Raw genomic sequence first — 25,580 nt, forward strand, 5'->3', positions numbered from 1 at the left:
ACATGGCTCAAATGGCAAGATCCTGCTGTTTCATTAGCTTGACCAACAAGGCCAATAATGCACCCGCAGGGTTTGCTGGCAGATTAAACAATTATTCTCATGTTAAAAATGGAGCTCGATCGCTTTATATGATGAACAGATTGAATTTAGGCTCAGGATTCATATATTAAAAAAAGTAAATCCATTATAAATCTGAAAAATTCTACAAATAAACCAAGGTCTGGTCCTAGAGCATAAATAAAAAGTAGAACGAACTTTCTATCTCATACACACACACAAACACAAACACACAGATGTATGTGACTGCAATAGAGAGCATTTTCACAGACATTGGCAATTAAAATAAACAAAACTGGCATAAATCTAAAAGAAATTACATTTAAATGAAGGTCTGGTCCTAGAGCATAAACCCAAAGTGGAACGAACTTTCTATCTCATACACACACACAAACACACACATGTATGTCACTGCAACAGAGAGCATTTTTATAGAAATTGGCAAATAAAATCAACTAAACTGGCATAAATCTGAAAAATGTCACATATGCAACATGGAACAAGCTTGTTCCCCCCCATACACACACACACACACACACACACACACACACACACACACACACACACACACACACACACACACACACACATTACAGTCATGTCATAGTGGTGACTTGTAATGTTTCTGCAAATGTATGTATAATAATTTGCAAAAGCAGATCATTCAAAATAGATCAGAAAACAACAACAAATTCTAACTCTGACAAAACTACATATTTTTTTATGTATTTCAAAATGTTAAAATAAATATTCACAAAATATATATCATAAAGTTGTGAGGAGAAGTTGAAGCATCAAGAACAATGAAGTGAAAATGAAATGAGTCTCTATGGCCCTCTATTGGATATATGTGGTCATTGCACTTTCTTTCTTTAATTATAATTTCTAAAGTTTTTCCACAAACCAGCAGATGTCAGTATTCTATCCCTAACACATAGAGCAATGTCCAAAAACTATTTAGATTTAATTAAGATCATCATTTAAGTGATTTTTTCTTTAAAAAATCATTTTTCATGAGCCAATTTATGGCCTAGTTATGTAATTGTGCAGTAAATAGCTAAAAAACTTCAACATTTCCACAAAAACACAGCATAAATGTATAGTTGATAAGTAAATAAAAAAAATGATATATAGTTTTCCATATAAAAATTTATATTTCCTTATGCAATCGCTCTTTAAAAGTTTGGGGTCAAAATGACCTTAAGTGTTGTCCTTTTTTAGGAGTGATTAAGGGTTAAAGCTGCAGTCCATAGTGTTTCCTCTTTGTCACCATCTCTGTTCGAAATATGCAATTGCAGTTATTCGCGGAATTATCAACTTTACGCGGGTTTTGCCTTGGCACGGCACAGCGCGGATGAATCCAATGTTTTGAGGAGAATGTGCGGCTGTCAGTCGCCGCGCCGGTGTGGATCCTGTCATTCGGAATCACAGATTCTACTTTTTGGAAGTATGACCAACATTCGAATTTTCGTCGTCTGAACATGTCGTCTGAACAAGTAACATCCACTTTTGTTCTGACCAACTAAGGGGAAAAAAAGCGTTGCAGTAAATCGGGCTGATTATATCTAACGATCGCTTATCACGTTAAACCGTGAAAATTATACGTGACGTAATGACGCAAAGACATGCTCGAATTTCCAAAAATTTATTTTGGATCATTTTTAACCCAAAAAAGTTACGGACTGCAGCTTTAATTATGGCCGATATTAATCTTTTATTTAGATGAATGGGAATGCTAACAGTTTTATAGGTGTTATAGACATTGTCCATAAGATATAGGCTAATTAAACAATGTGTCATGAGCAGTTATTTTAAATATCAGCAGGGCAGAAAACTGCAGGTAATCATAGGCTGAATCTACAATCGCCCCCTAAACCCTCATTCACTATTCCCTACGTTAGTCCACTAATAATGTTCACTTGAAGGAGTGAAAGAAAAGGAGTGAGCGAATTCGGACAGGCGTTGAGCGTACATCGGTTGTACACTCGTTATTGCGGTGCAATGTGGGATTGAATATGTGCACCCAATAACATCCACTATGGTTTCGGACACCACTACAAATGGCTCTCCCCTCAAATAACGCTCTATTTGAGGGTATAGGGAGCGATTTCGGATTCAGCCATAGTCTCTTGTAGCCGCCTTACCTTTGACTGATGGCATAGAGGGCAACAGTTGGGTTCCGTAAATAAAAATCCCATTCATTTTCTCCATAGAGAGATGTACCTGTCCTCCTTCTGATATACCTGTCAAGAGATTATCTTCATCAGCCTTAATCACCTGCTCCCAATTCCCACAGACCTGTACTTAATAAAATAGACTAAGAGGTCAGGGTATATCTACATTAGACTCACAGAAGGACCTTCTGTTTGCGCCAGACTTGTTGTCTGTGTAGTCCTGTTTTGTTTGTTAATTTTCTGTCTCTGATTGCTGAGTTTGTACCTTCATCTCATGTTTGGTGTCCTTAAACTGCCTGCAACTGCATTTATTCAACTACGGAAGCCTTCTTACAGAACCTTACCTCATGTAATAATACAGCAGATGAAATAGATCTCCTCAAAGTGGTCTCTGATTGGAGACCCCCTTCTTGGAGAGCATCATAATCATAATCTCAGATGCCTAAAACTAAAACATCTGATTGGTTTTAATTATCTCTATCGCGGTCACGCTCTCACGACATTGCAGTTCTTCATCATCATGAAAGTGTATTATCTGCATGCGTTTTAAGCCATATCAGTCTAAACTTGTGATATATGGTTTTCTGAGCGCACACATCCGAAGCACGCGCACAAAGAGCTGGCGGCGCGTCCCATGAGTATTAAACTAAGTTCTCTTGCATGTCATATTGCACTTAAACTGTCAAATACACACAAGGTTATGTCAAAAACACACACAGTTCACATAAACACAGTCGGTTTTGTCTGTTAACGTAAACAGCAAGTAAAGAAATTGCATGTGTAGGCTTTATTAGATCTGTGACAGCAGCGTAATATACAGTACTACTGTAACTTATATATGCTGTTAATATGAATCAAACAACAAAAGAAAATCAGAAAATCACTCACTGCTCTTGATTGAATAACTTAGTAGCTTTAATAAGAATACATTTCTTATTTGATTACTGCTGTTAAATGCTCTGGCGAGGAGATAAACACGGCGGACTGATGTGTACAGCTCATTCAGGGGGCGGGGTTTATGCTAATAAGGCGGAGTCCATCAGCAGACGTGGGCGGGGCCTAAGCATTGTGACGTCACATTGCATAGAAACTGCAAACGGCTTGTTCTGAGACACTGCTTATGATTTATGGGGATTAAAAAAAGAGGTGTGTGGATTTTTATCATTATAGGGTGCTTGTGTACCCTACCGACACACATTTATGTTCAAACACCATGTAAAAGTGATTTTGCATAATAGGCCTCCTTTAAGACATTTCCTGAATCTGGATACTGAACTTGCAGTATAAAGGAGAACACAGGTTCTCTGCAAGAGATGACCAGTTTACTAAAATTCCAGATGCAAATCCAGAAAGAAAATATTCCATTATCTGCCAGGATTTTCATCTGCAGCCCTTAACTCAAAAGAACATCAGTTATTTCACAATTTGCTATCAAATGTCACTTATAAGGGAAAGTGTGAAAACATTGAGAGGAAAGTACTGAAATACAAAGCACACTGCCACACCTCCACAATAACATTTTTGACAGAATACAAAACCAAATTGATCTAATATGACAGCACTGAAGAGGGGTCTCACTCATAAGGGGGAAAACTCTTTTACTTAAAGAGTAAAGTTCTTTAAGGTCGCTTGCCAGTCAGCAGGTGATGTTATCTGCATGAGCCGATTTCACAATATCTTAGTGGTTGTAGTGATGTTGTGGTAAGCCCTCCTTTTACTGTAAACACTTAACTGCACTTGTGTGTGTGTGCACGTGTGCTATAGTGGCATGTCTACAAGAAAGACATGACTCTTCACTCTTAGTGGTATCAGTTCTGAATAAAACCAACGAGTTGACAGCTCATATGTGTGAACAACAGTTGGGGAGACAGATTAAGATAAAACGAAGTGAATATATGCTTTGTAAAATAATCCACAAAAAAACCATTGAGGCAGATTTCAGACATAATGTACTTTACACTAACCAGTCTTTGTCTTCATCTTCATTAATCTGAGCTCAGGATAAGATGATGAGCTTCATGGATTCTGTGTGAATCGGACGTTATTTCAGCATTGACCTCACTACTAATCTCATGTCTCAGTATGAGTAGCTGTTGTAGTGCTGGCTTCTTCTTTTTTTACTCATGGTTTTACTCAGAATGAGACCCTTTTCATCTAGAGTGTTTTTTGTGCGTATGTATTTGTTTCAAAGAGAGTGAGAAAGGAGAGAAAGAGAGAGTTTGTTTTGGAACTATTTGAAAGTTAAAACAAGACATGAAACATTTGATGGAAACTTTGGGGTAGGAAAAAGAGGCGCAGGAGAAATATTAATGCTACAATGCTGCTTCAGTTGGGGGTCCTACGGCAAAGTCATCATAACGTTTTCTGAATGTTAGTTCATAGATGACTCATCATCGTGACATTCTGATAGATTTAATGCTGAAATGTTGTCCCCTCATCTTCAAAGTTTCAGAGGGGCCTGACTAACTCACATCTCTTGTCGTTTTATCACTGACTGCCTACTCGTACACTGTTTCAAGGTAAGACTTTACTCTTTCTCATTGCGAATATAAAAGGATTTAACAGGTATATGGAAAAAAATAAAAATAGCAAGCTAGTTAAAATGTGATGCACAAGCTATAATAATCTTATTGTAAGGGTACAAATGTCTATATCAATGTTAATTAAAAGTTCAAGCGAATAAAAATTAAAGCTTCAAATATAGGCTATTCACGCAACTGGGTCAAGCTGAATTTAGTAAGTCAGCAAGGGTCATCTATTCTGGTTTTTATTTTAAGAATGCTCAAAAGATTGTTGTATAATCTTATTACATTCACTTATGCATGTACTTATGTATTCCATTCACACACAGTATAGAGGACGAGGCTACTAACCTTTTGTTCGTTATAAAAAAACATTTTATTCTTTTTGGAATAAAGATAAATTTTTATAACTTGTCAAAACCTAGACTAGTTAAAAATACATACCATCGCTGTCAGACGATGAATCTCCATATTTTGTCCTTTTTTTCATAAATGATCAGGTGTGTTTGACTTGAAGCAGCGATGCTCAGCCCAATTGTTGTATTGACGTCAAGTACCGCGAGAGTAATTCGAAAGCATACGGAGCCGCCTGTTCTCTGATCACTCTCGCGGTACTTTGATGTCAGGCTGCCAATCATCAGTCTGCGCACTGCGCAGTGCTGCTTCAAATCAAACAGAAGTCACTCTTTATGTCTGTCTGTGGGTTTTGCAAATATTTAACCAATGAAAAGTATTAAGTAGAGCTTATAAAAATAGTCTATGGTAAAAACCTCAAAAACCCACCGAGATGGCGAATGAAGTGCCGCATGCAGTTTGGACCGTCTCTGCTTGTCTGCAATGCAAGGGTAAACAAAGAACTGTTTGTTTGAATAAGTACAGCGTTTTCTTTACTCAAGAAACGCAATATATATATATTAGTATATACTTATATACGCAATATAAGTTTTATGTAGGCATATCTGATGAGTGAAGAAGAGTGACTGCTAGTCTAGCAGTCCTTGTGTCTTAAATGGCCTGTGCATAGCACTTCATCTTTTATAATAACACAAGCTTTTGACCAACTGATAGAAAAAACTGAGTGCCTACATAGCTACAGTAAATTTTATAACCTGTTGGTTGGTGAAAACTTCCTCAGATGTGGCTGTTATAATGATGGACAAATTCTCCGAAATTTCCAGAAAAGCGCTGGTCAAAAACCTTGTAACTCCATTCGAGCTTGATTTTTGGTAAAAATGTTAATAATATAAAGACACATGCATCATAAAGCCACAATATCAACTTAGTTTGTCGACGCTGTGTAATTATTTTAAAAAGACTGTTTCAATATGTGCAATGCAATATGTGTGTGTGGCATTTAGCATAAATTGCATTTAGCAAATTATATATACTGTAGTGTAGCCTATATGTATTTGATCATAACTTAGTGCTAAAAGATCTTAGTTTGTAAAAAGTTATTTATCAATAATTAGTAGGCTACATTAAGCATTTAACAAGAAAGGCCATCTTTATCAGTCATTGACAGCCAAGTAATGCATTTATGATTTATATTATGACTCTTTACATACGCTGCTAACACATTTAAAGTCATTCCAGGTGTCATGTGTCATTCTGAACCTTCACAATTTCTTTTTTTCTCTTCCAGTAAGATGCTTGCCCTGCTCATTGTCCTCCTGCTCTCGTCACATGTCCTTCCTCTCGTCCAATCACTGGCGTGCAATGAAAGCACAGAGTACTTAAAAAATGATCAGTGCTGCAAAAAATGTGAACCAGGTAAATGAAATGCTGCCTCATCACTGTGAGTGCAAATCATAAGACAGTTTGAGGAGAAATGAGCACAGTTGAACTTGAGAAGAGTTAAAATGTTAAGATTAGATAATTAACATGATAAATGGAGTTTAGTTTAGAGGGCTGTACTGAGTTAAACAAACATGTATGAACCAAATACGTGTGTAATAAAGCAGGAAAATCTAAAATAGGAATGTATAGGAATAATCTAATTTTAGAGACTAAATTGATTGCAGACTGTTTATGCAGACTTAATCAAGGCATATTTCATTCGAAAAAGACTGGATGTACCCTTTGATCATATTAAAACCGGCTGTATTATGTAAGAATATTTCAGGGGTTCAGTTGATCTATGGTTTGATGACATTTACCTAACGTCTGAGAATGACACATCAGGTTTCTCGTATGAGGATGACTTGTTCTCTGAACTCAAACTGGTAAACTCTCAAACTAGTCAGTGTTGAATGCCACACTGTTATCATTTTGCCTGTACAGCAGTAGAGTCAGCATGATTCTGCCAGTGCATCTCATTACATGTGTTTCCCTGTCTTTGTGTGTGTTTAAACAGGAAAGCATATGAAAAAGAGATGCGGAACAAGCTCACCTTATACTCCGTGTGTCACATGCGGAGACGGCTACTACATGAACGCCTATAATGACAATTTTGATTGTAATCATTGCACGATGTGCACCAAAGAAAGTACGTCCACTCCATTTCTTTTCATGTTTTATGTTCATTCAATGATTCGTTTGGCTGTGTTCTGAATCTTCAGATGAATCAGTAAACTAGAAATACCAAACATGACAGTAAAACAAGATGGGGGCTTCCCCTTCAGCAGATCATGGTGGGTTTTTAGTACGGAGGTAGGTGGGGGTCTGAGAAATGTCTGAGTGTCTGGTAACAAACATGATATGGGACAGCAAATGTTAAAAATACACGTGTAGCTCTGGAAAAAAAATGGCACCTGAGCGACGGAATTTATTATTCGGAACGGAAATAACTGCCTACTGAGATGTCTGAGATGTTTTGATATGCAAAAGCCTTGCTAAATCACTGTGATTAAAATATATGATCAGTAAGTTATGACAACATGTGTTTTTACATTGCTTTACTCATCAAAATAAGTTAAGCAGTTTTTCAAGATTCAAATCATTTTTTAAGTCAGTTTAATGTAAATTTAAGTTGAAATGACTTAAACATCTAAGTTGATTGTACTTTAAAATTTAAGGCAGCAACTTTTTTTAATTTGTAGATTCAATTTGACAATTAAACAACAAGTTGAAACAAAATACTTGTAAACAGGTAGTAGGAAGGAAAAGGAGAGGAAGTGCGAGTAATGTTTAAAGTAAATATAGCTGATATGTTTGAGACCCTGCTAAAAAAGACAAGCATAAATTTCCATCGACCATATAGATAAACTATGTTAAACCAGCAACTTCCCATGCTGGTGACCAACAATGCTGAACTGTCTTTTTAACAGTGGAAGTGAATTCTGTACAAATGTTGTTTACAACATGAATGACTGCTGAATCCTGTAAATTATGCAGAAAGTTTGCACATGATTCTGTGTAACCTGTGCCATATGATTCTTAAGCTCAGATTGGTGATGCTTAACCAGGTCACATAACCAGACTGAGTCTTGTGATAAAAAAAGATGAGTAGAAATGAAAAGTGAATATCCTGAGGTGGATCTAGAAGTTAATTGTGAGTCAGCAGAAAAAAAAAAACCTGTGTTTGAGTTTGCTGTTTTATTTTGACACTTGTGCCTTGGTGAAATGACTGTGCTTTAGAAAGCAGTCACATATGGGTACAGGTGCTTTTATGTCTTTGGGGTTGGTTTGTAGCTACTCAGCTTTTTCTTTTTGTTATATGAAGGTCACATTGTTTTTGTATTTTTAAATCTACTTTTCAAATGCGTTTACTTTTTTTTTTATATGTGTACATTTTACAGTTTTAAGGTCCGTTCACACCAAGGACGGTAACTATAAAGATAACGATAAAGATGTCGTTCTAAAAATCATTCTCGATATTAAAGAACGGCTATAACGATAATAACGGCACAGCCACAGAGTCCGATATCATTGCAATCACTTTCAGAACGATTTCATCCAGCTGCTGAGTGATAAAAACATTGACAGCCAATCAAAATCAATCCTGTTATATCCAGCTTGAGCATTTAAAGTGACAGACAAGTACGCGCTTATAATAAACAGAACAATGTCGACCGATGCTGTGGACGCTATTATAGATAACTATCTTAATAGTTATCGTTCTTGGTGTGAAAACTAATTTAAAACCATTTGCATAGATTATGAATGTTGTATGAAAACAGTTTTGCCCCAATTAAAGTTTGTGTACTTGGTTACATACTGTAGTTACAGCTTTTATAGTTTTACTGTTTTCCAAGACCCTAAGTTTTAGAACAGCTACAAAAATGAACCATAAAAATAATATTAATTATTGCATTTATGCTATTATGATTCAAATAAAGAGAATAATCAACAAACTATTTTTATAGTTTTTGTGTAAATTTATTTATATTCAGTTTAGAGCATCTTTGAAATGAAATGTGATAAAACAAAGGAAAGTAAATGTAAATTTGAATATTGATTATTGAACATTTCTATTGTGGGTCATTTCCAATGAAACTCTGTAAAATTCTGTATATAAATAAAAAAATAAGAAATTAGCATTAGTAAGATGCAACAGTTTTAAAATGTTATCCACCATTTACTCAACAAAAAGAACAGTGATTTGATATATGGTGGAAATGACATTTTTAATGAAAGTCCAGGGACAAAAAAACTAAATTTAATGAACTAGTGAGTACCGCAGTTGAAGAAACACAGATGGACACATACAGTTCTACATAACCCCTTTCACTGGTTTGATTTTGCAGATATGAAGTATAAGGTGAACTGTTCACCGAAAACAGATGCTGTGTGTACATGTGAGGAGGGCTACATATGCAGTGACAGCAAATGCGAGATGTGTGTGAAAGTCCCGACATATACTACGTCCTCTAGTCCTGCTTTTACTAGAACAGCACCGCACACCCATGGTGAGTATCTGAACCCTGACGCGCTGTTCTCAGCCTGTTATATTCATTTTATAACCATTTACATAAATTTGGACTGTTGTGGTATTTCCAGCTGACAGACTGTCACACACACAGTTCTCTACTGACCTGTTTACTCTTTCTCTCTCCTTCTCTCCATTCATTTGCTCCCTTTCTATCAACCTCTTCCAGATAATGTGTGGATCTCGGTGAGTCTGTGTTTTGCATGTGTGTGTGTGTGCGTTCTGTTCACCTGTTTCCTTCTTATCAGCAGACATGCACGACCATGTGGATGGATCATGTCAGCATCATTCGGTCAGTGCCACTATAATTCACAAACAAAACCGCTAAAGTGCTCTTTATACTCTTGCATGACTTCTTCATACACTGACATTCCAATGCATGAACAGTATGTTAGTATAAGGGCGTTTTCAGACCTGTAAATTGTTTGCTTTGTTCCCAAACAGGGACTTAATTTTTGTTACAGTATAGCAATTTCTTTCTGGTTCGGTTCACTTTTATGAAGCAACATTTCAAAGCATACCAAAATGTGTTTATGCAAGTCACATGTGAGAAAATATGTTCTCTTATTGGTCAGTTTCCTCTGCATCATCCATTAAGATGGATTGATAAGTTTGCTCTAAAAGCTTATTGTGGCTTTATCTGTAGCTGTGGTGGTGACACTCGCAAACATTTATAGGAATGTATAATGCTTTTTAATATTTTATTTTCTAACATAGCATAGGATATATAATATAATATAATATAATATAATATAATATAATATAATATAATATAATATAATATAATATAATATAATATAATAATATCTGTGATGGACTGACCAACTGTTCAGAGTGTTGTTTATAATATATTCTTTAGAAATTATATTATATTATATTATATTATATTATATTATATTATATTATATTATATTATATTATATTATATTATATTATATTATATTATATGTGATGGACTGGCCAACTGTTCAGAGTGTAGTTTATAATATATTTATTAGAAATAATATAATATAATATAATATAATATAATATAATATAATATAATATAATATAATATAATATAATATAATATAATATCTGTGATGGACTGACTAACTGTTCCGAGTGTTGTTTATAATATATTCATTAGAAATTATATTATATTATATTATATTATATTATCTGTGATGGAGTGACCAACTGTTCAGAGTGTAATTTATAATATATTCATTAGAAATTATATTATATTATATTATATTATATTATCTGTGATGGACTGGCCAACTGTTCAGAGTGTAGTTTATTATATATTTATTAGAAATAATATAATATAATATAATATAATATAATATAATATAATATAATATAATATAATATAATATAATTTAATATAAAATAATATAATATCTGTGATGGACTGACTAACTGTTCCGAGTGTTGTTTATAATATATTCATTAGATATTATATTATATTATATTATATTATATTATATTATATTATATTATATTATATTATATTATATTATATTATATTATATTATAATCTGTGATGGACTGACCAACTGTTCAGAGTGTAATTTATAATATATTCATTAGAAATAATATTATATTATATTATATTATATTATATTATATTATATTATATTATATTATATTATATTATATTATATTATATTATCTGTGATGGACTGACCAACTATTCAGAGTGTAATTTATAATATATTCATTAGATATTATATTATATTATATTATATTATATTATATTATATTATATTATATTATATTATATTATATTATATTATATTATCTGTGATGGACTGGCCAACTGTTCAGAGTGTAGTTTATTATATATTTATTAGAAATAATATAATATAATATAATATAATATAATATAATATAATATAATATAATATAATATAATATAATAATATCTGTGATGGACTGACCAACTGTTCAGAGTGTTGTTTATAATATATTTATTAGAAATATAACATACATTATTTATAATTCACTTCTATAGTAATTTCATTGTAATGTGTGATCAAATTTAAACTAATTTATGTGGTTTCTATATATATATATATACATACATTTTGAGTTTAATATTTCACTCAATATATTAAAACATGGCATGAAATTGTACTGCATAGCAGGAATGAGTCTTTAATGATGTGTATCATACTGGGTCTTCAGGTCTCTGGCGCTCCAAAAAGAGCAACACTGAATACAGTCAGTGCACAAAGGAAGATGAGGTACCAATGCCAGTGCAGGAGGTGTGTGGAAAGACAGAGAAACTGGAGGATGTCTGAGAAAGGAGGAGGAAGAAGGCCGCTGATGCGTCTAAGGATTGAGTACTTACTTTAGGACAAAACTGCTGCTGCCATTTACTCAAGAGAAGAGTGAGAGGTGAAGAGGTGGCTCATCTGAAGGTTCAGTGAGAATGACAGTCCATCCTGAGAAATAGTCAAATATATGACTTCTCACTGCACATAAAGACACACTCAACATTCGACATAGAGCTAATCTTTAGGTTTTCTTCTCTGCACACTTGTTTGTATTTATAATTGGGTAGTTAATGCACAAAATCCACGTGAACTTTGTTAAACTGTATATAAATGTACAAGGGAAAGTCTTTATGTTCAACATTTCTTTTCACAATTTTAAAAGTAATATGCTTGTTCGACTTCATGCAGCTCTGCTCAGACCGATCAGCGGCTGACTTTAAGCAGTGCATGCCGGTTAGAAATTGTGTCCGACTTGATACAGCGCAGACGCCACGTGAATGTGATGTATGACATCAGAGTCACGCGAGAGTGATTCGAGAGCATCCGCAGGATTCAGCTTCTCAAGAGCGGCTGCACCAGAGCCATATAGAGCTGGTAAGTCCCGCCCCTTCCGCTAACCCCACTGGACCTCTAGATTGAAAAATCGTCAATGCAAGTGAATGGGAGAAAATAATTATTTTCTGGTCCCGTTTGAATTGTGCCATGAATGTGAACATATGTTGTATGTGAATTTTTTATATAATGTTTCATGTTACGAGTTTGACCGTATATTGTATGATTCTTTGGCTAGCAGTTGTGGACAAGACATAACGAGAAAGACTACATGTCGCCTATGTGACGTCACCCCATAACACATTTCCCTCCACTTGTCAAGCTAATGCTGCGATAATCTATGGAGACAGATCGAGATGCCTGTGTGTTTTGTACCCAAATGTCACCATTCAAACCAAATGGGCTGTTCTTTCTTCAGATTCGCGTCGAAAGCAGCGAAGAGTTGTAGTCCACAAAGTGCTCTCACACAAAGTCTAACCGTATCAAACTTCTACCAGCTAAATTGTAGCATTCTTCACACGAAACATTATATTAAAAATTCACAGACAACATATGTTCACATTCATGGCAAAATTCAAACGGGACCAGAAAATAATAATTTTCTCCCATTCACTTGCATTGACGATTTTTCAACCTAGAGGTCCAGCGGGGTTAGCGGAGGGGGCGGGACTTACCAGCTCTATAGAGATATGTATATGGCTCTGGGCTGCACGAGCTCTGATGACGACACAGCTGTTTCACGATTGGCCCGATATAACAGTAAAATCTCCTTTCATGTATTCGTGATTTTATATTGTCTCATGTTAATCAAAATAAAACTGATTAAAAAAAACGTAGACCTCACTACATTGGTTTTTAAATAGTATAGGCTTATTTGGAACGTTATTCTTGTACAAACAGACGCTGTATGAAGCAGTACATAATTGAATTAAAATATCTCTGAAAAGCCTGTGTATTTGACAAATTTTGCCTGTATTTCACTTCAGCTGTGGTAAAGTATGGAAACACAGCACGAGCGTCACTACGGGAAGCAGAAAGTGTCGGACTTCACGTCTCCGTTTGCAGTTCCTCCCCGCCTGCACATCGGCTGCCCAACACACCTAATGTCTCAAATAATGAGGTCATCAAAGCTGCCTGTATATAATATATAGCATGTCAAACCACGGGGCCCAGAACAATTTCATGTTATCTATCCAATTGCATAAAACGGAAAAGGGAATTATATTTGTAAGTCCATGTTGCAGTGAAATGAATTTAGTAGTGAATTTAATACCAAAAAATAAACTTTTATTGATTTCTATTGCACTTTACAGTCAATATCAGGTTAAACAAAAATGTGCATTACAGTGAATATACAGCATAATACATGATGACGCAATGTTCCTGAGCTGTGCTTATTGAGTTCCCAGCGAAGAAACAATGTTGTCATTTCCAGACCAACATCAAAATGTCAGGGCTTTTTTGACAGCACAATCCTTCATGTCTGCCACACAAAAACCAAAGAAAAGAGGAAGAACACTGACAACATCAACCAGGGACTTAACGTGATTGAACAATGATAAACCGTGTGAGGGCAAAAACACTGTTTTAACAATTATAACAGAATTAATAACGGTTATAAATAAAAAAATGTTTACTATTTAATAACAGTATATGTCAAGATTCAAAATGCCCCATAAGTCACTAAATAGATCTCATTCCTTTTAGATAGATCCAATATAGATAGAATCAATCGATCGCTCTAAAGGAAATTATGGGGAACACTGCAGTTACAATAACTTCAATAAACTTTACTTCAAATAAATATCTCAACATACAGTATATGTGAGTGTTTTAGAGCTGCACTTTGCCTTCAAACACTTTGAAAAGAGGCACTGAGATTCCGCTTCGTTCCTGAGGGTCATTCAAGCATCATAAGACCAGCAGTGAACTGAAAGCCTGTGGTATCGACTCTTCGCAAAATCAACATTAGGATCCCACTGCTGTTCTGATGGTTTAGAATCGGTGGTTACGCAGAAACGTACTACTGTATGGGGAATATTTCAAAAGCTGGCATGAACTGTCAGACTCATACGCAACACTTTTGTCATCCATACTGTCACTCAGGTCTTCCCCTAACACAGCTTCTCTTTGAAATCCCCTGCCCTGGGTTAGAGCTTTAAAACTGGGTACTCGTAAAGCATCAGTTAAAACAAACCACGCAACAGGCGAACAGTACGGAAGAAGAACGGACACAAATTTCCCATGATCCCTCACAGCACCTCTTCTTTAGATATGTGGCACTCTTTCCCTTGCTCTTGAGATGGGAAGAAGATAAAGTCGTTCTCTCTGCTCCGTTCCTCTTCAGACAGATGGACGGGAGGAGACTGAGGATAGGACGCGTTGCTGTTATTTAGCGATTCTTCTTGGAGTTCGTGTGCTTTTTTCTCTCCTCCATCCCATCCAAACTGATTGAGCAAACTAACAAAAACTGTCTGGGGACCGTAGATGTGGAGAGGGCCTGCAAGAAACAAGAGAATATTTTAATTTTTATACTATTTGTACATGTTTGCTTGGTTTTTGGGTCAATGACAAATAAGTGTTCATGAAAAGAAAAAGAAAAAAATGTTTAAAAGGTGTTAGAAATGTTTGTATTCATATTGGTTTCATGTTATTTTGAAAAACATTTAAAACATTGCATCAAAAAAATGTAATGACTGTAAAACTAATGTGGTGAAACCATCAAGTCCAAAGTATGTTATACATTAAATACACGGGAGTGTACTCACACACACGTTTTATGGGGACGTTCCATAGACATATGGTTTCTATACTGTACAAACTGTATATTCTATCCCCTAAACTTAAACCTACCCATAACAGATTTAAATTTATTCTATATGATTTATAAGATGATTTCCTCATGGGGACCAAAAAAAAGTCCTTTGAACATTTCTATGATATCATTCCCTTTTTTTAGTTTTTTTTTTGTACTGCATGTTTGTTTATGCATATTGGTTTGACCACCTGACATGATTTCAAAGACAAATATTTTTCAAATATTAATAAGCAGTGAAGCAGTTTTGTTAACAAATGATAATAAAAGATTATGCCAAACTACTTGATAAGGTTTTCTTTTCAAGATTTTCATTCTTTTAATGTTTTTTAATGCTCTTTTCAAGAATTTCATTATTCTGATACACATTATTTGTAGTTTACTTCATGCCATAAAGTTCATATGTTTTAACAAATGAATAGATTTGGAAAAAAAAAAGAGCATAATGTGTTTGACCCTTTTAATAAAAGATGAAAATCACAAAAAGCATCCTTTTATAGTACCTAAATTGCCAGCTGGAGGCACAGCCTGCTCTGAGCTGACTGGCTGATGAAAAGCGCAGTCTGTGCTGTGATTGGTGGGTTTGCTGGCATGTGACAGCATCTCCTGTGGGTGGCGCTGCTCATCCGGTTGGCTGGGAGAGGGTTTGGTCTCACTGTCCACCTTAAGAAATTGAAAGACTGTAAGTCATATAATGTATGTTAAAATACTGCGCAAATGTGCACTCACTCGTCACTTACCTCTATATTACCCAGAGAGCACTGCCTGACAACTAATGGAGAGGAGAAACAATGAGAGGTGAGACAGATTGACTCAAAAAGAAGAAGAAATATGTTTGTGATCATGTATGTGTGTGTTACTCACAATGCTTAAAACATTCCTTCTCTTTCTTTCTGCAGTGCCGGAAGAAGAGTGTAAGGATGATGACAGTTAACACGACCAAAATTAACCCAAAAATCCACACCAAATTATAGCCAACTGCGAAATAAGCACAAGGAAGTGAATTAGCATAACTATGTTGAGATGAATAGCTGAACAGGTGAGATGAAAAACGTCCTATATGGGAAAGTGCTCTTAAATGATGCTATCATTAGATGACAGCAAAAAGTACTTCAAAATCTAAAAATAGGCATAAACCAGTGTCTTAAATATCCGAATATCCAGTGCGATTAAATAGCCAAAAATATTTCATATTCATATGTAAATTGTGCAAGCTTATATTGTCCATTCGTTTGAAAGATCTGAAAAAGCCCATACATTTACGCGCCCATAGACCCTCCCCTCGCGGAAATCAGGACAGAAGTGATTGAAAGTGGACAAAAGAGACAGGAGTGTGTCTCCCTCGTCTACTTGTGATCTGACTGACCAAAACGCATCTTAATTCCAGGTGTAAACAGGGCGCATGTGACCCCAGGGGCCCTTGCTGTCAGGCCCTAAAGCCCTTGAAAGTCTGAGGTCCGCAATCCAATCTTGATTCAAGCATATGACACTTCCTTACTTCCTTTTTTTTTAATGAATTTAAAATACTGCAAGTGTGTAAACACATCATGTAGAACAGGGGTTTGAAAACTTTTTTTGTCAGCTGAACCTTTTAGAATATTTATTTAAAGTACCCACTGAGATTAAAGAGGCCATACTAAGTCTTGATTTTGTTTGGGGCTCTACTAGAATAGGTTTTAATGCTTGGATATTCAAAAAACACATTATTTTCCATTTATTTGAGCACCTCTCTTCTCAGTCTGTCAGTAACGCTCTGTTTAGATTATTTCTCTATGAAGCCCCTCCTTCCGAAAAGCGCAATGTGCTCTGATTGGTCGGCTGGACCAGTGCGTTCTGATTGGTCAACTGCCTCGAGTGTGTTTTTGGAAATGTCACACCCCTCACCATAACCATGAGTTTCAAGGCACTACTAAAGCAACTCAACCAGGCCTCGCCCCCTTTTTTGCATATGCCTTGGGTGGGAATTATTTAAATGAGGAATAATGTGACGTGTACTTTCTGGAAAAAAGTTCAAGACTATAATCCAGGCATTTCAGCGAGTTCATAAACAGTGCTTACTGATATAGAGAAAAATATAGATATAGAGATGCTTTAATATTACAATAATTTAATATCAATGGTTCTCTGATATCGATAATAATAGTATAGTAATTATTATTATTATTAGTAGTAGTACTAGTAGTAGTAATAGTATGTTTTAACTATAAAAAATAAAGACATAAATATATTACTGTTGTGAATTAAATTTGTACTATAATTTTTTTTATTTTGGTTATTATAATAATAAAAAGCATCAGACTATACAATTATTTAATTTAAATGCAGCCTTTAATTTGTTTATCGCACCAAGCTATATCACGATTATTGTATAGCCCCATTTATTTATTTTCATTTTACATTCAATATAATAATTTTTTTAGCTTTTCATCATCTCACGAACCCCCTGCAGTTCCCTCACAAACCCCAGTTTGGGAAACCCTGATGTAGAAGAAAACAGCCATGCTTACCCTGCAAGCTCTGTGCACTTCTGGATGAAGTGGTGGATGAAGTGGTGGATGTAATGGTGGATGAAATGGTGGATGAAGCGGTGGATGAAGTGGTGGATGAAGTGACGTCAGAGGAGGTGTAGGACAGGCTAGGCGTGGTGACGAGAACACAGCCCTGACATTGGCCTGTGTAGAAGTCTTTCCTGGTACATTCATAACCCTTCTGACAGCGACACTCTACGTCTGATGTCGTCGTACACTCCTTCAACACCTCCATATAGAAACCTAACACACACACACAAATGTGTTTTCAAAATGAAGCATTTTTTGCCATACTTCCTGTTTCTATTCTCACTTCATCTTGTTTATACTATCATCATGGGTATATTAGGTGTAATGATCTTCATACCAGCATTGCAGCTCTGGAAGCAGCGGTGGCAACTGGATTCTCCGTTCATCTCACTGGTGAAGAAACCAGGGGAGCATGGAACACATCTACAATTTTTCACGTATTGTCCTGAGGGATGATGGATTGGCAGCAAGACAGAGAGGAAAAATTGGAAGTGGAAATGAGGAAGACAAAAAAACAAGAAGAGGATTAAGGTCAAATTCATTCAAACTAACAAGATGTTTTTCATTTTTAAATAAACAATTTGTTTGAAGTAATTACATGATGCTGATTAGTTAACCGTAGCCTATTTATTCATGTGTATCATTTCTTTAAAAAACACACACAAAAAAAAAACACATGATAACAATTCCGATATTTTGTTTGTGTACAAAAAAGGGCTTTAGAAGTCAATATTAGTTTGTTTTGTTTTCATATCATTAAACATAAGCCTGTTACTGGCCTATACAGTTACATCTTAAATGTACATTTTAGATTTTACAGCAATAGATTTGACAGTCAGTCGAGTTTGTCATCGTGAGGAAAATAGAGGCTATTCAATTATTGGTCTAATGCAAGTACGTATGTCCTGTATAAAGGGAAACCCTGGTGTAAAATAGTCCTTACAGCACATATCGCCAACGCCCCAGTACAGTCTCCATAAACTGTACTGAATAAAGGGTTAAAATAAACCCCAGACAATAAGGGGTGTAACCCCGGGGCAAAAAATAATCCCTGATTTTACATAGTTAGTTAGTTTCACATCACAAATGATATAGTACCATATTTGACGGACGTCTTTGGCCGTCACACCATATTTCACTGTTAACAATTGCCAATTCTTGTTTTATAATGGAATATTGCATTAAAAATGCATTCGATGGACAATTTACTATCCCATGAGGCCATGGGAGGGGTTTATGAATTGAAATGTAGCGACGCAACTGACGCTGGTAGGTCACGTGACAGTAACAACAGGGCAGATGTAGTACGCCCGGATTTAATTCATACGGTCCATATTCATACTATATAGAACATGTTTTTTTTTAAGGGTCGCAAATTAAATTCAAATTCAGACAGAATGCGATTTCGCACACAGCGATTGCCTTGTAGCGCAAATAGTTTTAGTTTTACTATTTCCTGCACTGTTATGCCGCGTTCCAGGCAACCTGTAACCCGTGTTTTTCCAACTCGTAACTGGGAGTACATCGATCTAGTGCGAGTTCACGGGTGGGAAGTCACGGGTTTGACTGTCGTTCCAGTGCACTTTCTCGGGTATAAGGTTGGAAAAACACGGGTTACAGGTCGCCTGGAACGCGGCATTATTCTTCTATAGTTCTTTACCTATAAGCAGCTAATGAATTGGAAGTCTTGCACATTCACAGGAAATGGCTTACTTTCACATCGATAAAATATAGGTGTGAAGGAATGTTATGGATAATTTCCCTTATTAATACTTTATCGCACTAAATGAACATGTTGAATCAACAGCCCTATAAAATGCACAGAGCATGGTGATATAAAAACATATGATTCTTTGCGTTTTCTTTTGCAAAAATAACGTGTTAATTCCCCTATGAAACTCTGCATTCGCTTCCAAACATTTGCGTTCTCCTGCAAAACACAAAGGTTTTACAAGAGAAAGCAAAAGCATTGAAAAATAATTTTGGAGTGGAAAAAGCCCACCCTGTTGCTAGAGGCTATGTAAATGAACTCTGCCCACCAATGATTGACCCAGTTAAATAACTAACAGAGAAACCCAATCTGATAACAGAATCGGGGGTGTGCAGAGTAAGGTGGGAAGTGTTAACTTTTGTAAACTCCTTCTTCTACCTTTTCCCATCGCACGCATAGGTGTCTATCTTAAGTAAAAATTAAGAAAATATTTAAAAAGTGGAAATAAAGTCCCCAACGAGATTTTAAAAGTGGGAATAAAATGTTTAATAGGCAATATAGGGGACGGCTTTAGGGCAGGATCAATTAATGTCTTAATAAGGTGGCATCCATTTAATAAATATAATCATATACACTAAATATGTTTTTATTATAGTTTACTACAATACACTGAGGTGCAAGTAGTATCTGACGCTATTTGCACTAGGTATAAATAGCATCTAACAACTCTTACACTTAGTGCAAATAGCATGTAAGTAATATTTACCATTTTCTCTTTAGGGGTTCTTTAAAAAAGGTGTTTGCATGCAGAATTATTTTTTATAGTCTCAATAAAAAATGTTTTACTAAACTTGGGCTATTGTTGTTTACTTAGAATATATATATATATATATATATATATATATATATATATATATATATATTTTAAATCAACCCTTTCACGCGCAAGTTAAACATATTTTAACTGACCCCTTGTTTCCATGGCGACGCGTCATGATTGTCACGTGACGTACCGCAGCTGTATCGTTTTTCCTTTTTTATTAAAAATATTCACAAACTTGCTTACCATGTCAACTATCTGATATTCCGATTCTTCGTTTAAAAACCTTTATAAATTATCTTGATCTATAACGAGATGAGCGCTGCAGTTCAGAGAGTCCTGTCAGGCGGATTTATTACAGCACCTGAATTCCACAGTTTCTCCCGAAAAATACATGAAAAAAAGTGGCTGTTGAACTGGGAGAAGAATAGAGTAAAATTTATAGTTCCGCTATGTGTGTCTGATATATGAATAAAACACGTCGGCAAATTACATTTCGAATAGATTGTTTATGCTGCTTCCATATCAGTGTGTATTTTACAAACTACAGATGTATTGTTTTACTAGTACGTATGTGTATTTAAATGTCTGAAACATAAAATAAACATTATGTGGTTGAAAGTTGACAAGCGCCAGCCAACGCGCGAGAGCAGTTTTTGAATCTGGCAGTTCTGTGACGTCACTGAACATTATAAATCATACTCTCACGGGCACAGAAATAAGAATCCAATATATTGTGCCATAACGCTCAAAATGTTAAAATGTAATTTACATTTTAAATTATTTTCGTTAAAAAAAATATCTGCCGACACTCGGACTGCCAACCAATCAGCAAACAGCAGCTGACTGTGCCCCCAGCAGCTCCCCAGAGATGTTTGCCGCCCATAAACAACAGAGAATTTTTGATTACGCAATCAGATTGCTAGCTAGCAATATGTCGCAGAGCTCCCTGCTTTTTTTAGCAAAAAACCTCGGCCTGTTACAAGCTGTTCTGTGGAGCGCTTGTTTTCTGCAGTGAACCAAATCAAATCCAGCAACAGAGCAACCATGCTCACAGAAAGACTAAATAGCCTCTCGTTGCTGACATTTGAACGAGAACTCGCAGAGACACTGGACCTGGATGATATAATTGAGGCTTTCAAGGGCAGGCCACGCCGTCTCACCCAACATGAGGGTGACTAAATGATGACAGCTTTTTCATTTTTGGGTGACCTATCCCTTTAATCTGACAATAAATGTGGCACACCCAGAGTCTCTTTTCTGGCTACGCTAACGTTACACATTTCTTACAAATTGCACGCACACATAACTGCCAACCATAAATGCACGGAATAGATTAAAGTAAAATGGCTATCATAACATATTTAAAGACGTAATAACTCAATTTGTATTTGACTGTGCACAGACTTCAGCTCAAAGGGCACACACACACACACACTGCATATCTTTAAGGCGGATGTGGGTGCTACTCACACACACAGTACGTGCACACACACTTACATGCACAGACTCATACTTGCTGACTGAGGTCTCTTAAGGGGAGAGATGAGAAATAGCATCAAAAACAGGACGTTACACAGAAGCTTAAACAGGCAGTGGCATTCTAATGAAGGAAGTGGTTGACGCTTGTGTCTCAGAACGTACCATTTCCCATCACGAGAGAAAAAGAAAGACAGAGAAGGGAAGAAGAAAGAACGATGAAGAAAAACTTAATAAATAACCACTGATTTCTTGAGCAATTTCTTGCTCAGACCACATTCGTAATACTGGGAAGTGTGGTGACGCTCACGCTCTCCGCACAAACAGGGATCGAATTCAGAGAAAGTGATGCCACATGCCAGACATAAAAGGCTCTGAGAAATATAACGACCAAACATGCACTCTCACCTGCTGGACACAAAGAAGCGCAATCTTCTGACAGGCCTCTGGGTCTTCTCACTTTACCGTCCTGCTCAAAGCAAACGACAGCACAAAAGACGATTAGTAACGGATGCATCCAATGCAGTAACGCTGTATCTTTAAAGTGCACATTAGACTTCGGTTCTGAAACGGTTCTGCTAATTCAGCGTGCAGCATGTTCACATAATATATCATACGCATTATAATAACATATATCATAGTTACCATAGGGAGGCCATTTATCAGGTGACCCGTCAGCATCGCCATGGCTACAGATAACATTATCACAAGCATCTATAAATAATAAAATGATATCAGACAAGAAGTGATCCACGCACACAACATATCACACACCCTACATCAAACTTTCGAATAAAGAAGTGTGATGTGAGGTTTCACATCAATTTTCACGTTCAATAACATGATTTTTTATATTTTGCATCAGCTGAGTTTGCACAAAAAAAGTAAAAAAGGAAGTAGATTTGTGGATCTGATGCAAACAGCAAATAAGTATGTGACTGGCTTCTTGTTTAGTTTACTTTTAACAGTTTCACTAAGTCATTTTAGATTTCAGTCAGCATCTTATAACAAAGACAAGTGAAAAACACGAAACAGCATAACAATAACTGTAGTATAAGTGAAAACAGTCGGTACCTCACAATTAGTAGAATCCATAATGTCATCAAATGCTTTCAAACTGAATTTCTGTGTCTTCTGTCAGTCTGTGTTCTGTTCTGCTCATCACATCTCATTGTTTCCTCACCTGCTATGTCTTCCTGTCATTCTCCTCCCTCTCTTTCTCACACTGCCCTTCACCTGCTTACTGTTTTGGAGAGAGAGAGAGAGAGAGAGAGAGAGAGAGCAGCTGTCACGGTCTGGTTGATGTTTCATTATTACTGGTTTGATTAAGGCTATTCAGACTGTAAATGTATTTCTAATTAGAGAAGTTTTGGAATGCATCATAAAAACATACACATATGAACACGTTTCCACGGATCTGCACACAAACTGAAAATAACTTCTTATTTTCTATATTTTATGTTGAACAAACTCCCTTTTAGTGGTACCTAGACCTAAATCAACCTTCATAAAGCAGTTAGAAGACAAAAGATCAGACTGAACCCTTTTAACTTTTATCTTAAATGTCTTTTTAATTTACTCCATTTGGCCTGTTTTACCTTATTAAGCAACCGAGAGCATAACAGACAAACCGACACTTAAGAGGAAAAAATTACATATAGATTGAAGAAAAAAAAAAAAAAAGAAAAAAAAAAAGCACACGCTATGACACAAAAACTCCACTCCTCGCAGTGTGTGTTCAGCAGTAACCTTTATTCTGAAATCTTTTTAAAGCTCCAGTCTTTCTGTACACTTGCAGTGAAGCGAGCAATTCCTGTTCTGCTTTGGGTTACACGTACACATTTATATATACATATAGTCCTGTTACTGTTTAAATCTAAATACACACGTGACATTGCTTCAGTCGGGGTACGTTTCCACCCCTTGGACACTCAGATGGGTCGCTGGACGGCATCCGATAGCCACAACCACAGTGGCACATGTGTAAATTTAAAGAGAACCCATAAAAGATAAAGTTTCATTCATTCCTGCGAGATGTTACAGAATGACACGGAGATGCTATGAATGACTGAGATCATTCAGACGTTCTTCTAGACTCTTAATGAGTCCCGAGCGATCATTTCAAATGTTGTAATTCTCTTTTTCAAGGTTCAGGACTTGCTTGCATAGCCAGCGTTTGAGCATTTCACGACTCTCCTTTCGTCTCTGCTAGGTTACAGCATCATTGCATTCATACATTTATTGCAAATAAGCATACTTTCTAAGCACTTTTCTCTTTTTTTTTCGAAATCTGTTATTATTTTGGTGAAGATATTGTGTGGTTATGTGTGAATTTACTCATTGTTTGTAGCCACTGCTAATCTGAAGAATCTTTAAGAAAAATTCAGTCAGTTCCAATGAGTCATTTTTCCTGACTGTACACTTTTGTCATTTTCATACAAGACAAGATTTGCGGTTATTGAATTGTTAACAGAATTCTCGTAAAAAGACTTTTGCTTTAAGGTCATATAGCAACAAACAAGAAGTAAATTGCTGTAGAAAACAACCACTTACTTGTTGCAGAAACCTGGAGTGCTCACTCCGTACAGTACATATACACATGCATACATAGTCTTACACACGTAGTTCAGCTCAGTGCTGCAAAACAATAACAAATAAACTCAATTAAAAGATTTTCTGTGGACAAACAACGGCTCAGTTGTTTGCAATGTCACAAACAATATTAGTTCACAAACAAAACCTTTTCCTCAAAATCAAATGTGTTGGTACCATAGAACATCTTTGAAATAATGTGAAATAACTGAAATATTCAGTAAAATCGAAGTTCCCCGACAGAACTTCACAGTGGTCAGAGGGAAAAACCTAAGGCAGACACACTGTGTTGTTCATCAGTCAGTATGCAAAAAATAGAACAAGAAAAAAAGAAAAACAACCCGAGGATGGTTCATAACATATTGTTCAAATGAATAAATTATGTTCTGGCTCATCATAGAAAGTGATATGTACTGTGACATGTGTTTATTAAAGCTTTCACTCAGCGATTTTTACATGCTGGATGTACAGCACCATGTTTTCAAAAGCATGAAGTTTTCATTTTCACTGTTTGAAGTATCTTTCCTGAATGTTTTATTTCACATTTGGCACTCGAAACGTCTCTGTCAAAGAGTTTTAGTCTCTATTCTTGAATTCAAGCTGTGGTTTACACTCAAGACTACAGATATGAATGACCAACAAAGCCAGCATAATGTCGGTTTGCTAGTTTCTCTGTACTGTATTAGTCCTTGTGGGCGTTTGATTAGAATTAGAAAGTGCTCTCCCAAAAGGAGAGATGATTATTACAAACCACGTGAGGTTCTTGAGAACTTGAGCCAAGAATCAGATTACACATTCATTTGCATGATATATTGCTCAAGAAAATCACTGAATGATTATTCTCCAGTAGATGTATCTAACCCAGGGGTGTCCAAAGTCGGTCCTAGAGGGCCGCTGTCCTGCAGAGTTTAGCTCCAACTTGCTTCAACACTCCTGTCTGGAAGTTTCTAGTATGCCTATAAGTGAGACCTTGACTGGCTGGTTCAGGTGTGTTTAATTGGGGTTGGAGCTGAACTCTGCAGGACAGTGGCCCTCCAGGAGCAGGATTTGACACCCTTGCAATAGATCAACAAATCTTAAAGGTGCTGTATGCAATTCTTTTGACTGTACTAAAGCATACAAATACCAATATTTGTTTGCTGACATTTAGGGAACATGCTAAGCTCACG

General features: G+C 36.0%; 2 protein-coding genes across 6 annotated transcripts; one reads left to right on the forward strand and one right to left on the reverse strand.

Annotated features, from left to right (window-relative positions):
* The first annotated feature begins 4,362 nt into the window (after nt 1-4,362).
* LOC307173035 (tumor necrosis factor receptor superfamily member 1B) lies at nt 4,363-13,378 on the forward strand. 4 transcript variants are annotated; one of them, XM_079895838.1, is made up of 7 exons: nt 4,363-4,750; nt 6,396-6,523; nt 7,107-7,238; nt 9,439-9,600; nt 9,790-9,912; nt 11,793-12,347; nt 13,097-13,260. In XM_079895838.1, exons 2-6 carry the CDS (start codon nt 6,400-6,402, stop codon nt 11,906-11,908), a joined length of 657 nt encoding a protein of 218 aa, XP_079751964.1. In that variant the 5' UTR covers nt 4,363-4,750; nt 6,396-6,399; the 3' UTR covers nt 11,909-12,347; nt 13,097-13,260. The 4 variants fall into 4 exon arrangements, with proteins under 4 accessions (XP_079751964.1, XP_079751966.1, XP_079751963.1 ...); XM_079895840.1 differs by having other exon boundaries at nt 4,384-4,750; nt 9,872-9,912; nt 11,793-12,366; nt 13,114-13,378; XM_079895837.1 differs by lacking the exon at nt 4,363-4,750 and adding an exon at nt 5,523-5,598.
* Nucleotides 13,379-13,698: 320 nt separating this feature from the next.
* Nucleotides 13,699-24,593, reverse strand: LOC307172435 (uncharacterized protein). 2 transcript variants are annotated; one of them, XM_079894812.1, is made up of 10 exons: nt 24,373-24,593; nt 22,894-23,062; nt 22,465-22,533; nt 22,228-22,288; nt 18,147-18,254; nt 17,759-18,022; nt 16,116-16,229; nt 15,992-16,023; nt 15,755-15,914; nt 13,699-14,936 (listed from the first exon to the last, which is right to left on the reverse strand). In XM_079894812.1, exons 2-10 carry the CDS (start codon nt 22,912-22,914, stop codon nt 14,689-14,691), a joined length of 1,077 nt encoding a protein of 358 aa, XP_079750938.1. In that variant the 5' UTR covers nt 22,915-23,062; nt 24,373-24,593; the 3' UTR covers nt 13,699-14,688. The 2 variants fall into 2 exon arrangements, with proteins under 2 accessions (XP_079750938.1, XP_079750939.1); XM_079894813.1 differs by lacking the exon at nt 24,373-24,593 and having other exon boundaries at nt 13,705-14,936; nt 23,003-23,044.
* Nucleotides 24,594-25,580: the final 987 nt, after the last annotated feature.

Source organism: Squalius cephalus, assembly GCF_949319135.1.
Source record: "Squalius cephalus genome assembly, chromosome: 15".
Lineage (NCBI taxonomy): Eukaryota > Metazoa > Chordata > Actinopteri > Cypriniformes > Leuciscidae > Squalius > Squalius cephalus.

Coding starts and splice junctions, on each gene's coding strand:
- LOC307172435 (XM_079894812.1), bottom strand. CDS start 22,914: ATGGATTCTACTAATTGTGAG. Junction 22,289..22,464: donor TGATAAATGGCCTCCCTATG/GTAACTATGATA, acceptor TGCTTTGAGCAG/GACGGTAAAGTGAGAAGACC. Junction 18,255..22,227: donor CGCTTCTTTGTGTCCAGCAG/GTGAGAGTGCAT, acceptor ATCATCCCTCAG/GACAATACGTGAAAAATTGT.
- LOC307173035 (XM_079895837.1), top strand. Junction 6,524..7,106: donor CTGCAAAAAATGTGAACCAG/GTAAATGAAATG, acceptor GTGTTTAAACAG/GAAAGCATATGAAAAAGAGA. Junction 9,601..9,789: donor AACAGCACCGCACACCCATG/GTGAGTATCTGA, acceptor AACCTCTTCCAG/ATAATGTGTGGATCTCGGTG.